Source organism: Myotis lucifugus, unplaced genomic scaffold (genome assembly GCF_000147115.1).
Source record: "Myotis lucifugus unplaced genomic scaffold, Myoluc2.0 scaffold_236, whole genome shotgun sequence".
NCBI classification, from domain to species: domain Eukaryota; kingdom Metazoa; phylum Chordata; class Mammalia; order Chiroptera; family Vespertilionidae; genus Myotis; species Myotis lucifugus.
Genome location: NW_005871284.1, coordinates 490,742 through 506,631, shown reverse-complemented (window position 1 = coordinate 506,631; position 15,890 = coordinate 490,742). Strand labels below are relative to the sequence as shown.

At 35.9% G+C, this 15,890-nt stretch overlaps 1 protein-coding gene across 5 annotated transcripts in view; it reads right to left on the bottom strand.

The window, feature by feature from the left end:
- DLG2 (discs large MAGUK scaffold protein 2) overlaps positions 1-15,890 on the bottom strand; it is a 1,152,012-nt gene that overhangs the window by 721,337 nt on the left and 414,785 nt on the right. For 2 of the 5 annotated variants that reach the window (XM_023762194.1, XM_006098452.3), the window contains exon 1: positions 13,831-14,332. The exons of the other annotated variants lie outside the window; for them this stretch is intronic. In XM_023762194.1, the coding sequence (XP_023617962.1) occupies positions 13,831-14,139 (309 nt within the window). In that variant the 5' untranslated portion in view covers positions 14,140-14,332. Of the gene's footprint in view, positions 1-13,830; positions 14,333-15,890 lie in introns of those variants that run through there. 5 annotated transcript variants of the gene reach the window in all.

Sequence of the window (15,890 nt, the reverse complement as noted above, 5' to 3'; positions counted from 1 at the left end):
GTAGCTGGAGATGGGGTTAGAAATGCAGGTTGGAGCTAAATCTAAGACAACTTTAAATGTTCTGCTAGGAAATCAAATTTTGTAAACAAGTATTTGGAAAATTGTGTTTCATGAGATACTGGTAAATATATATCCATGAAAAAGGGATTACATCATCACACACATCTAAGAGATGTTCCACATATTTGACCTGCCCTCAGGAGATATAGAACACCAAGGGTTTTGAAAACTTTTATAATAAAAAATAAACAACTGTTTAACACGTGTAATCCAACATAAACCACCCATTAACATTTCCAGATATACTTTCCTTCTCCAGAAGTCAATTACACTTAAAGTGAAGCACTACTTCAAGTGATTTCGGGTTGTTAATTCATTTATGAGTGAGCGTTACAAACAGAACTGAGTGTGAAGATATGTTTGTCAACAAAAACACCTAGATTGGGAGGTTACTGGTTATTGCAAATAGCTAATGTGAATGATAATATACATCTATACTCCAGCACTGAGCGGGGGAACATAAAAAGGGAAAATATTTGAGGCACTTTCTGATAGAATTCTTTGTCAACTAGTCATCATTTAAGGAGTGAGGGCTCTGGGAGTAGAAAGGTGATGGTGCTGCTACTGACTTCCTGATTTTCTGGCCTGGTAAACAGTGAATTATAAAACAGGTTTAATAGCAGTGCAGGGTAAGGAAGAGGAAAAGTAATTAAAAATAGTCTGAAAGCTCTGAGTAAACTGCAAGGTAAGGAATGGGGATCATAATGTTAATTGTTATTCATCTGTTTTTTAGTCAGTGATTGGGAAAATAATAATCATAAGCCAACAAGAAAATCCCAATTGTGCTGGGCTCTTTCATAAACTCAGATGAGTTTCTGTCCTCAATTTACTTAGAATTCTCAATCTGTCACTTTTCCATTAATTCCTTGGAAAATGATGTTTTCTCCATATTAAAAAATAGCCATCCTCACATTAGTGACAGATTGGCTACAGTTGTTTTTAGAACAGCCAGAGGATTCCCAGCCTTCATGAGAGGAGTCCATAGAGTTGTTGCATGTACATGTTTAATTCTAAACATTGGCATCGGCGCTATAATAACAGTGTGTTTTTAAGGGATACAATTGCATACAATCACTCTAGCTAGTACGGTTTTGACTTTTAGGGAAGGACTGCATGCATTTTAAGACATGTGAACACAAAATCAACCTTGAGTAGATCTACATAAAAAGTTCATAAAATTCTTACATCTATATAAACATACTATACAACATGAAGATTTCCAGAATAATTCCCTTTCCCATCTGATCAGCTAGCTCACTTTTCCTCTTTAAGCTCCCTCACTGTCAATTTAATGTCCATATTGCACTCCTCAGCAAACTCTCTATTGACACAGTCAGATGGCCTGTCTAATTCTGTCTGTTATGCTAATTACCATTTTATTTGTCGCTCAATTTGATCTTGCTCGCCTATGTCAGTGTAAAAAGAAGAGCATTCAGCTCTCTTTCTTAAAAAGAACAGACACAAAACAGTTACGGTGACAGGAGAGACAGGCACATAGATCACTTATGAAGATAATTAGGAACCACCCTGGTAAATAGGATAGGTGAAAATTTCTTTCACCAGGACTTTTAAATAGGAACTAATTACCTATTTGTATGACTTTTTCCTTCTTTCCTTCTACCTACAAACTAAGCATGTATTAAATTGTCAACTGGGCATTATTATTGTCCTAGTTATGATAAAAATGACAGATTACAATCACATGAGAAGTACTCATCCTCATTAACAAATAAAAACAAACTAAAATAGCCATGACATGCAATTCTTAGCCTACCAGATTTAGAAAAATTTTTACAAGATAAAAACATCATGAGTACAGGGAAAAGACATGTTCATAAATTTCTGGAATGGGAGGACTATAAATTTGTAAATTCTTCTTAGAAGAAATTTGGCAATGAACTCTAAGCTCTAAAGAGAAGGAATCAATCTTTTCTTTTTTCCCATTATATCCTCATTGATTTACACAGTGTTTTGGCTTGTGGGAACTAACTACTTAATAATTAATTATTGAATGAAAATTGACTGAATGACTAGATAAATATTATAAGGCTTAAAATATTCATATTCTTGATTTAGTGAATCCTTTTCTGAAAATATGTTCTCATGAGAAATGTGGTCAAAAGTTTATGTACACCAATGCTTAGTTCAGTGTTTTTTACATTAATAATAATAAAATAAGATAACCTAAATATCCAACGATATGAATTTTGGTAGAAATGAGGATATTTGGCAGTTGTTGAAAATTCTATCAACAAAGAAAATATTTTACTAACTTAGGAAAATGTTCATAATATGATGTTTATTTTAAAAAGCAATACAGTTTTATATTTTTAACTTATAACAGACATATAAACAATACTTCATATTTGGATACATCTGTGAACATGCATTATTACAAAATATAATATATTTCTCTGAGGATACATATTCAGAGACAATTTTAAAAAGTAAAAAGATATCAAATTATTAACTGATTAGCTCTAGGTGAAAGGTAGGTGTTCTGAATTTCTCAAACATGTGAATAGCTTATAATATTTTTACCATAAACTTGTATTATTTCTACATCAAAAATGTATAAGCCCGGTCTGCATGGCTCATGGTTGAGCATCAACTTATGAACTAAGAGGTCATGGTTTGACTACTGATCAGGGCACATACCCGGGTTGTAGGCTAGATCCCCAATGGAGAGCATGCTAGAGGCAGCCAATCAATGATTCTCTCTCATCACTGACATTTCTATCTTGCTCTTCCTCTTTTTTCCTCTCTGAAATCAATAAAAATACTTAAAAATACATAATAAAATTATTTTAAATAGAATAAATGCTCACCTTTAAACTAACATGATTTATAATTACCTAGTTTTTATTTTTATTTAAAAAAACCTTAAAGTTGAAAATAGAGAATTAGAAAATATCACAAGTATTTTTCACTTAATTTTGTTGTGAACCTAAAACTACTCTAAAAAATAAAGTAAAAAACTAAAATATCACAATTAAGTGCAATAATATGTGTGAAAGAGAACAAATAAAATAGGTCAAAGAAATGAATGACCAATGTACAAACAGAATTAAAAAGTGCTTTGTAAGATTATCTTCCCAGGCTATCAGAAGATATATTTGCTAATTATTCTTAAAAGTAATATAAATCTAGGATTCATTTATATAATTTTATTTTTTAATTTAGTTTTGTATTGAATTTATTGGGGTGACATTGGTTAATAAAATTATAAAGGTTTCAGGGTATACAATTGTACAATACATCATCTGTTTATCTATAATAATAAAAGCATAATATGCTAATTAGACTGGACAGCTTAAGGACCTTCTGGACGTCATACCAGACATCCTTCTGGACAAAGCTGCCACAGTGGAGGCCAGGGAAGAGGCGGTTAGGGGTGATCATACAGACAGGCAAGCAGTTAGGGGTGATCAGGCAGGCAGGCAGAGTGGTTAGGGGCGATCAGGCAGGCAGAGGCAGTTAGGGGTGATCAGGCAGGCAGGTGAGCAGTTAGGGGCCATCAGGCAGGCAGTCAGAGGGGTTAGGGATGATGAAGCAGGCATGCGGAGTGGTTAGGGGGTGACAGGCAGGCAGGCAAGCGAGCAGTTAGGAGCCAGAGTCCCGGATTGTGAGAGGGATGTACAACTGCCAGTTTAAACTGGCAGTCAGATATCCCCCGAGGAGTTCTGGATTGCAAGAGGGTGCAGGCCAGGCTGAGGGAATCCCCCCTCCCAGTGCATAAATTTTGTGCACTGGGCCTCTAGTTGAATTATATGTCAAGTCTCCTTTCATCACCATCTATCCCCCATTTACCTTCTTCTACTTTCCCCCACCCCTCTTCCCTCTGACAATCATCCTTTTCTTGTCTGTGTCTATGAGTCTTTTTTTGTTTATTTTTTTAAATGAGAAGTCTCCTTCCCACTCTTTTTTAAAAAATATTTATCTTTATTGTTCAAAGTATTACATATGTCCCCCGTCTTTCCCCCCTTTGACTCCCTCTACCTCACCCCACCCCCAGGCTTACCACACTATTATCTATGCCCATGGTTTATGCATATATGCATCTAAGTTCAAGGAAACTTCTTTTTTTTAAAGAATAGTTTATTGATTTTGAGAGAGAGAGGAAGGGAGAGAAACATTGATGAATGAGTACATTGATCAGCTTCCTCCTGAACGTTCCCCATCAGGAATCAAGCCTACAACCTGGGCATGTGCCCTCACTGGGAATCCTACCAGTACCTTTTGGTTTACTGGACAATGCCCAACCACCTGAACCACACCTGCCAGGGCTCTTTAGTTTATTTTTAAAGGAAAAAGTACTTACTAAAAAACTATAACAATCAATGTTGACCATTAACTAGCACAGCCTTTCAAAATAAAGTAAAAATGTGTTCAATTTTGGATTTTTTAATATGGTGGCGTGCCAGCTACTGTACTCTGAGCACTTATATTTAATAGCAAAAATGATGGAAAAGAAAGGTCATGCATTCTACAATAGGTTGTACAGAAACTAATTATAAAATAATATTTCAGGACATTATTTCAACCTTCTAGAGAACAAGGGACTTCTAAATTAGACAAAGAAAGTGTAGAATCAGATTTTTTTCTTGTTGTCCTCTCAAAGTTCAGTACTATTCCTCTCATCATTGAACATCATGACCCATTTGAATGTAGAAGCAATTTGTGAACAGTGATTCTAACTTTTTAACAGCACCATAGATGAGAATAAGAATCTGAGTAAAACTAAATAGAAGAGAAATAAATAAAATGATAAATCTATGTTAAATTGTTGTTACAATCTGTTTGTTATTAAATCAAGTTACTGTAAGGATAGATTTCCCTTTTGATTTTAATGCTCTTGCATAATTAGTAATAATGATAATTATAAAATTAAATCCAAATCTGATTAAGTACCTTTATATACAAGGCCTTATGCTAACATTCATTCAGAAGTTAAGAGCAACTTACTGACCTATTGCTACATGCCAGGTTCTGGGAAATAATGGTAAATACATAGGTTGCACTCTCATGAAATTTAGTTAGTGAAGCAGATAGACATAAAAATAAAGCAGATGCAGCCTTTCCACTCCACAGCCACAGAGGCTGCTGACAAGCCTGGGTCCATATATATAATTTAATAATAATACTTCAGGAAATGTCACAAAGAGGTGACTGAACAGATGGCTACTGTGAGTTAAGCTCTATGATGAGCATATGAGAAATCTCACTCTCTAATCAGGAGACTGAGAAGGAAACACATAACCACAATGCAAGGTAATATGCTCATTGTGCAAAACACCATGTTAAGTCGAAGTTTTGTGAGCTAAAACAGACCAGAAAACATTAAAGAAGAGCATCACTTGAACTAGGTCTTTAAAAAATAAATAGGATTTATTAGGCAGAATGGGACATTCCATCAGAAGGAAAAGGGAAGCTGATGGTCTAGTGCAGAGGTTGGCAAACTTTTCCTATAAAGGGCCAGACAGTAAATATTTTAGGACTTTCTGGCCCTACAGTTTGTATGGCAACTACTCAACTTGGCCATTGCAGCTCAAAAGTAACTATTGCAGCACAATACGTAAAAAAATAAGCATGGATGAGTTTTAATATAATTTTATTGATAGGTAGTATACTAGTATTTGGAATTTCATATAATTTCCAAATGTCATAAAATATTATTCTTTAAATTTTCTTCAACTATTAAATATTAAAACACACACACACACACACACACACACACACACACTCTTAGCTCATGGCTATACAAAAACTATTACCAGACTGGATTTGACCTGTAGGTTATACTTTTCTGACTACTGGTCTAATTGGAAGGCAAGCTAAACATGCACATATAACAATATCAAATATCTAAATCAGAGGTTCTCAATTCTATCATAATCAACCTTTCCATTTGATAATAAATATTTTATAATAGCCTCCTTTCTCCATCTGAAATGAAACTCATAGATAATACAACTACATATATATATATATATATATATATATATATATATATATATATATATATATATATAGAAATGGATATAAAAACAACAACAACAAAATCCTAGAAGCCTAAGAGCTTATAGGGAAATTGAGGGTAGATGACATTTGAGATGATATCAGAGTAATATTGAAAACAACAGAAAACTCTAAAATAAATAATTTTAAATAATTTTCATAAAATAGATTTATTGTGCAATAAAATATTTGTTTAAATTAATATGTGGTATGGCAATCAAATGAATTATTTTAAAAACAATCTTATTAGTGAAATTTGGTGAGATTTTTGTGTTTCTACCAATTCAAAATCTTTGGGTCTAGGTCTATTCAAAGGATCCCCAAGTCTCTTCAATTATATATTTTTTGCAGGTGACACACAAATGTAGACCGATACAGAAAAAGTGTGTCAGTGACACAATACCAAGAGCAGCAGCATTGCTCTAAGGATGGGATTTTCCAAAATGGGAATCAACTCTTGATAAAATTCCTAACAGAACTAAGTATAATGATTCCTTGATGTGCACAGGAGTTACATTCCTATAATATTTAATGATTATTAAATCACTTCAGAAAATTGTTTGTAACACCAAATTTGACTTTGAACCCTGGAAAATAATAAACTTTAAAACGTCTTCATAAACATCCAGTGGAATTTTAACAATTGTGAAGTACACCGGAAGATTCTTTATTGCACATTATATACTGCACATTACAATGTATGTCCACTTTCTTCTAAACGCCAGCATAACCTCCCAATAATTATGCCCATACATTCCTAAAATAATTTTTAGTGGCTCTTCTCTCTCCTTATGCCCTTGGGGACTGCTCGTCTGAATTATGAGATAGTAGAAATTAGGTTTATGTAATTTTTCGTATAATGCCCAAGACCACATTATCAACAAATTACATGCTTAATAATTTTCTGTCAGCAATTATGCTTCATGAAGAGGAGTACATAAGGGCTAAGAGAAGTAGTGTAGCCTGAAACAGTAAAAATAAAACTCAAATCTGAGTTCAAAGACTTTGATAAATTCTGTCACAAATTGAATGACCTTGAGCAAGTCTTAACTTTTCTAGGCTTCAGGTTCTACTTTGGAAAATATACTATATAAGCTCTAAATTTCCATACAGTTCTGTCATAATTATAAACATTATACGCCTTGGGGTAATTAAAAGGATGGGACAGAGTAGAGAATAGAGGAGATAAAAGCCCGCAAGGCTACATTTGCAACAGATGAAACTACCAGAAAAAGGAAGAGGACAGACAATGGAGACAGTGGTATTAAAGAGAGGTATTTGATTCTTGGCACGATAGATACACAGGTAGATAGGCTACGTGTGTATAATTCACAAACATTCAGTAATGCAAGATGATGCTTTTTGATTAAAAGACAGAAAATGAACCATGTGCTATACATTTATTAAGTTTATACCAATTTAATTTCTTCTGTAATACCTCTAATTTTTTTCTGTTTCCCTAGCATGGGGGTGGCTGATATTTCTCAAAGACTAAAAAATCTTATTATTCTTTCTTGGTAAGGGACTCTCTTTATAGAAGGAATCAGTAGAAGCAGCCACAGAGTTCAAAGTTATAGCACTTATTAAGTTTATAGCATGTAGTTCCTAATTCCTCACCCTAAATTTTGTAAAATATGAAAAAATTGACTTTGGGTAGTAAACAGACAATGTAATATACAGATAATGCATTATAGAATTTTACACTTGAAACCTACATAATTTTATTAATCAATACATTTAATAAAATTTACCAAAAAAATTTGCAAGATTGAATCCAATCTATACTAATAAAGAGCTAATATGCTAATAGCCGATACGCCTTAACGAATAACGACCAGGTCATTACCATATTAGCTGGGGCATTGCTCCGGAGACATGGAGAGGGGGGCGGAAGTGGGGAGGTGCCCAGAGAAGGTGGGACCAGCCCTATGCAACTGGAGGAACTGAGGGCAGGGCTTGAAGCAGCCAGAGAAGGCCAGAGGGTTTAGGTGCTGGGCCAAGCACGCTGGAGCTCTGCATGGACAGGGTGGTGCCTCGGGATTTCAAATTGCGCTGGGCTCCTAGTTTACAAATAACCATAGATTAGGAGACCTTTCTAGATTCAAGTACTTATTCTCGTGTCTGATGACCAACTCCAACTGGTTCAAATCAGCACAGTTCTTGACCTTGATCAGAGGGGGGTAGGCTCTTTATGTGCCTACCCCCCTCAGGGCTCCTGAGACCAGAAAATGAAGTCGAATGGGGAAATCTAAGATTCAGCTATGGGATGCCAGTCCTCCCAACCATGTAGGCAAACTCAAATCCCTAACAAAAATTAGAGAATTAAAGAGATCTCTGGGGATACTCTGCCTCTGAGAGTACCTCAAACAGGACTTTCTGTAGAAAGCTTAAGGGGGTCAGATAGACCTACAGTTGAAACTAGTTCTGTCCTTATCAGTTATGCCATCATGAGCAATTTACTCTTAACGTCAGTTGACATATCTGTAAAATGGGGATTACAATACCACTCTTTTAGTGTTGTTGGGAGAATTCAAAGAAATGACTAACAGAAATCCCCTAGCATGGTGCTTCACACATTGTGGCTATTGTGAGTCTTCACTAAATATTATCATCTCTGCTCTTTTCTTTTCCACCGTCTGTATTTTGTTTCTCTTCATCCTGCCCTGGAAAGAATGCTCTGCTGATGTCAGCATCCAGAAGCAGGGCTGCCAGGAGTGTCGACCAAGTGGCTTCAGGGCTGCCCATGGAATGCTTTAATACCTCCTGTAATACCTCTAATTCTTTTCTGTTTCCATGCTGCTGATGTCTTCCAGACACTAAAAAATCTTATTATTCTTTCTTGGTAAGGGGCTCTCTTCATAGAAGGAATCAGTACAAGCAGCCACTGAGGTAAAACAAGCGGTCAGATCTTTCTGGCTGGGCAAGAGCTGAGCCTGAAATTTCAACCCCTACTTCCCTAAGGAATCCCTACTTCTTGGACAAAAAAAGTCCTTTGCACTAAAGTTGCTGCAAACTGCTGTTTCTGGAGGAGCTTCAAAGATACCATTAGGGGATATTTACAGATTTTGGCTAAATACTTCAAATGCAATTGTTCTAGTAGAATTTTACGGAGAAAAGCTAACATCACCTTCCTCTGAATACAAGTTTATGGGAATGCAACTTCATTAGTACAATTCTATCTTACATGATTCTGTTTTAGTGTAAATCTCTTAGAACCCTGAAGGACAAAATGTCACCCCATCATCATGTGGTCCTGTGCCAAATGTTTCTGGACAGTTGCCTAGCCTAACCTTCATCATTATAAGGAAGACATCAATAAATTCAGGGGACAAACTAGAAGTTCAAATAAAAGACAATAATAATAATTAATAATAATAATTATTAACTTTATGGATAATTTACCTATTACTAGTAATCATAACTACCTTTTTTTAATTGAAAAATGTCTGTGTTCTATGTATCATGCTGGACTCTAGGTATTCTCAATTCGTGTTATATTTTTCTACAATATGATTTTAGCACCCTAAGTTTTAGAGAGGCCACAAATGGGCCTTAAAGAAGTTAAGCAAGTGAGGTCATATAGAGCTGCAAGTTCAAATTTAGGATTATCTAGCTCTAAAGCTTACATTCTTTCTAAAATGCTTCCCATTAATTAATGGGTGTTCGTTGACAGTCACCGAATATTAGTATTGGCGGAGATAGGGAGGTTCATTTAGGGAAAACCAGTTTTCTTAGAAGCAGAGCACCTGAGGCCCAGAAGGTTTTAACCACCATGAAGCCAAACACATAGACAGTGGCAGAGCAGGCACTTGAATCCTGTGGGCACTCCCTGCAGCTGTCTCAATGGAGTCCTCATCAAGGCCCACCAGGCCTGCTGTGACCAATCCCCGCTCACCCCTCCATGCGCACAGACAACCAGGAGCAACTCCATACAGGCAACAGGGTGCTACGTGTGTTTGTTTTTGTTATTTTTATCCCCAAAGCATATTTCTCTTTGCTCACTTGATGATCAGTACAATTTTTTTTTAAAGATTCAATTCAATTCAGCCCATGTATCACTCACTACCTCTAGGAAGTCTTCACAGACTCACCTCTCTTCTCTTCCCAGAAAATTAGGTATAATGAATTAAGGAATAGCTTAATCATTTTCAACATTTGGCGGACTCCACAAATATTTATTGGGCCTGTATTATTTATAAGCACTGTGCTAAATGCTTCACATGTATTATGTTAATCATTCCTCACCACAATCATATGAGTTAGGTATTATTTTTATCCTCCTTTTAGAAAACAGGCCTAAAGAGATGTGGTAACTTTAAAAAAGAAAAAAAAAAGTATCTTTCTCTCTCATTCCCTGTGTCCTAATATACATTTACTATGGAATTGGCAGGACTCTGTGGAACTTTATTTCACTTCCAAATTGTAATTTCTGATAGTATGATTCTGTGTATATAATGATATATTTGCTAAATATTATATACCATTAAAGGCTATAAGCTCCACACTGGTAGGATAGTATCTACTTTGTTTACTATTCTATCCACAGGACCTGACAAAGTGGCACAGAGTAGGCACCCAAGAAATGATCGTTGAATAAACAAATTCGGAATGAGTTAATTAAATATGAATAAAGAGCAAATGCATAGATCTCTAGTCTCCAAGTCACTCTTCTGTGCTGCCTCCTCAGATCAATCTGCATTGGGGAGAAATGCCACATAAGCAATGACGGACATGTTTTTCCTCCCAAGGCCAACACTATTATCTGAGATGTGCATTCTAGAATTCATTTCTGGACTCTATAATTTTCCATTTTCTTACCTATCATTATGGTTATATTAATTCTACAGATCCAAATGGAATGAAAACTGATTTGAGCAGGGACGGAGCTGTTTTTTAGTCCTGCTGAGAAAGAGCATAATGACAGTGTCCTGTTAGCACACAGCCCCCCAAATAACAGGAGTTTGGCAAAGAGCCTTGGGAGGAACTCAAGTCATTACCATGGCCCTCTATTATAGCAGCCGGAAATCACACTGCCGATTTCCACGTAGTACAGCAAATATCTCCGAGGGCAGGATCCTAGCTCCCAGATGCTCACCAGCCCTCAGGCACGTTCTGTACCCCATGCAGCTCCCTAGGCTATTCTAAAACATGCACTCTGCTTCTCCCTGCTCCACCAAGGATTCTAATGTTTAGCACCAGCTCCACCCTTTGTCTTACAATATTTCACACAATATCTCCAGTTAATTTAAGGGGTAGAAATAGTATAACAAAATTTTAAAAACAGACTACTTTAATGGACCTAGTCATAAAAACTTATATGCTCTTGTTTTTGTGATAGTCATATATGGGCATATAGTACATACACAGGTCTGTATATCTTAAATATTAGATCTATTCTATAGATGTATATGTAAATGAATATCAACATATATACTTATGTAAATATATCAGCATTTTTGAGTACCTATCAGAAATAAATGAAATATATTTGCACAGAGAGAATAAACATTCTTTATAAAAACAAGCTAGTATATTCTAGATAAAAATAATATAGAACTTTATTTTTTATATGTGTGTATATACATGCATGTATATGTATATATATATATGTGTGTGTATACATACTTATATATACATAAAATGTTAATATATGGAATGCAAGTAGTTAGGTATTATAGAGATATTTAATGCATTTGTTAAAATCTGTGCACATATGTATATATAGACAAATTAGAAACTATTCAACATAATATATTTGAAAGTGTACAGGAGTGGGACAAAGAGATAAATTAATCGCTGTAGCTTAGCACTCTAGGGACTGAGATGGCAAAAGAGTGAAAGGATCAGGTGAGAATGTCACAACATTGAAGAGCCTAAAAGATATAGTATTATAGCTCCAATATTAAAGGATCACTGTCCTTCCTAGCCAATAATAAAGTACATGTGAATAAAGATGAAAAGGTATAGAAATATGTGTGCAAAAGAATAATGAGAGATGGTGGTTGCTTCAATTTACTGCCTTCCCATATGTCACTGGATCTTTAATTATTAGTGCAGAGACTCTATTTCAATTCTTTAAAGCATTCAATAGCTATAAATGTAAGGCAAGTAGGAGGCTGAGTTTGTGAAACACCAAGGAAGAAAAAGGTTTCCCTTGGTTGATGAAATATGTACCAAGAGTTCTACAGAATGGTTATTACAAGGTAGAATTCAAATGTGGGGTTGGAAAATTATCATTTATGAAATAAAATTTTATTACATATTGAATAAAAAATTAGAACAATAAAGCAAGTTTGGTGTGTTTTTTTTTTTACTCTAAAGCAAGTTTGCTTTCTCTTTATAAAAACAACAAACTAGATGTGAGTTTGTGTGCTTTGCCTCTGGGAACCTTGAGAATGCAATCAATACAGAGAGATAGGTTAAAGACATTGAAACACATGTATTTGTGAAAGACTATAAAGATACTTCAAAATCATCAGGACTCTTTATTCAGTTTGGGATTGATGCTAACTTTAAAAATTAACTGAGTGTCAAATGTCAAGCTCCATTTCAAACTGAATTTAATACTATAATGACAATATGTTATTGATTTAAAGCAGAATGCTAAGATGCATGATGTTAATGCAACAAAAGCCATATATTTGGCCAGGTATATGTAACTATATCATTAAGATCTAGTGATATATGATATTCTTGGAAGTACTTTTTATAAAATTAACATTAAAATTAGAATGTTCTCTACACTTCTCACACCATAATGTTTTACTCATGATCAATATTCACTTCTCAATTATACTAAAAGTATATCAAAATCAAGAAAGGATTTTTTCTGCAAACACAGCTTTTCTCTTTTCAATGGATATTTAAAAACAGTCATTGTTCTGTACTTATGACAGTGATTACAGGTGCATTTTATTTTTATTTTACAGAATTTACAGAAAGTTGTTTTCCCTCCCTGGATGGAAGCAGGAAAAAAACAATTTAATTTCTGGTAAAATGCTAGTAGTTTGGGGCAAGAATCAGCTAGGAATCAAATTAAGGGAACCTGCATATTTGCTTCAGAAATGTATTCTAGGAGAGAGAGTGTTTAATATAAATAAACTATTGCTTCTCTATGAATAAATGAAATATTTCATTTTTTTATTTTGAGCATAATCATCCTATAGCTTGCTTCCAATTATTCCTTGTGCTTGTAAAATAAATTATTTAGGATAAACAAATTTTTTTCTCTATTACTAAAAAGGTACACAGCATTATAAGAATAAAATTAGAATAGTATAGTTCAAATCACCACTTTCCAAAACTGAATAAATCTACTTTTAACTTTAAAGAGCTGGAAAGTATCTGATTAAAGTTATTTTTTCTCTTCCTTAAAACAAACAAACATACAAACAAACAAACCCTGGGCTAGGCAGAATAGAAAAGTTAACAATGACTAGAAGTAAAAGTGCAGTTAAAAGACTATGATGCAAAATAGTGAAATCATCTGAAGATTAGAAAAGTTGAACTTGGGGAAAAGTCACTAAAAGAAACTGAGCGCAGCATCCCTGGACTTGCCCAAGCCACCCTGAGGTGTGAGCCCCCCAAACCTGTGAAAATGAGAGGCTTTTCTTGGCCTACCATTTTCCAAATAGACATCCCCAGTCAGCAAGGAGGACTCACTCAGCAAAGTTTCCAAACCATCCTAACCTTACACAACTTGCTCGCAGTTTCTCCCGACGCTCAGGGGAAAGTCATAAGGAAAAGGCTCACCTGTGCTGGGCTGAACCAGCCATGTGGGCAGGCACAGTGCTCCCCACAAGTCCCTCTGCCCTTGGTGCTCGTCCTGTGGGGACTTTTCCGCACACTGTCCCACAAGGTGACCAGCTTGGTCCTGTTTGAAGCTGGACCCCCAGGTCCTGAAGAAGGCATGGTCTGAGAATTGTACCCGAGCCCCTGAGGGCTCCTCTGCCAGCCACAGGCGCAGTGGGCATCCCTGAGCACTGTGGGTGCACTCCTGCCGGCATCCATCCCATCGGACCCCCGGCTGCAGCTGTGTTGCTTGGTGAGGTATGCATTCATAGTGCACTGATGTCTACTCTTCCCTTTGGTCAGCTCTGCCCAGGAATGTTTCCTCCTTGACACCCCTTGCTTCCAGGCAGTTGTAAAAGTCTCTTTTTTCCCCCCTCGCGTGGATCCCTCAGTAGCTTTGACAGCTGCTATAAGCAGTGCATCCTGGGAGCCGTGGGAGCAGCGAGAGCAGCTCCGCACAGCATTATCTGCGGGCTGGTAGCTCTTTGTCAATAGATGACTCAACTCACAGAGCAACTTGACAGTATCCCTGCTCTAGGCAGAAGCAATCAATGCTCCACACAGCTGGGCTACAAGACTGTACACTGCATTACAAGCCCTTTTTGGATGGAGCCCCACAGTAAAGAATACTCGCTGCAATTTGGCATTCTGGCTTTTCCCTGTCCTGGCTGATCCCCACGCAAAATACAGACCTCAGGAAAGACAGCTTCTTATCAGGCTAGCAGGACCCTTCTTTCCGGAAAGAAGTCATCTAGGCTGAAACAACATAGCACAAGCCATTTAAAGTGATGGGAAAGTTAACCTGTCAAGGAATTTCCAACATTTACAGGAATCACTTATCGAGAGAGAGATTTGCCAAGACAGACAAAATCATGAGGCAACTAAATAAGAGCATCAGTATTAACTCTAAAGAAGCTCAATTCATTTAGAAAAATTGCTGAGGTCACAGCATGCTCCTAGAGTCCTTTAAAAGTTGCAAGTTTAATGTGTTTTAGATCATGATTACACACTGCCATCTAAGCAAATATTCTTTATGCTATGAACAATTATTATTTCCTTCTGATTCAAAAAAAAAGCAATTTTCAAAAGTTCAAAACTGAGGGGTTGGCTTATTTTAACAGTGTTTTTCCTTACCCAAAATTATTCTGAGGATTTCCTTTCAAATACTTTACCACAACAAATACATTCACCACAGAAAGGGGCTGCATTTTAAAGTAAAAGACACATCTAACTCTGCCATCCAGTATTTTGGTTTCCAAAGACAGAATTTTCAAATTCTTTCACTGAAAAATAAGTGAAATCTATCCAATTTAAAGCAATTGCCTTCCAGAGAGGACATGATTGTTTTTAAAATTTTAGCATGATTCACAGAAGTCACCCATATATTTTCAGTAGAGGAAAAGGTGCTTAGAGTTTGTATTCTTTTAGAAACTTTCTCCATCTATAACATAAATGCTTATCACATATCCTAAGGAAATAATTTTGGTTTGATTGGGAAGCAAGCTGCCATCTATGCAGCACCAAAAAATGATGATATAACCCCATGATATAATAATTTTATCTACAGACTATCAGATACTATTAGATCTAACTTCTCAGTGGATTGACCAGCGGATAGGGTGGTGTAGACCCCATTTCTGACTAAGGGGTCAAGGTTATTATTTCAAAGGCCAGGATTATAACAGATTCGCTAGATAAATCATTGATATATATATATATATATATATATATATACATATATATATATATACTGAATGAATGAAGCAGGATCTTCTCTTTCCATGTATCTCCATAAAAAGTATCCTTTTCCAGTTTTTCCACAAGAGGTTGACATTAGTACCTTGCCTGGCACAGTAGGCATCCAAAACATCTTTGCTAAATAATTATAACTCATATGAATAAGTTCAAAAGGCAGGCCCTGGTCCATTACTGATCATTTTTTCAAAGCACCTAGTGCACTGACTGCCAAGCACATAGCAGCCTTATAAATACACTAGAGGCCCGGTGCATGAAATTCGTGC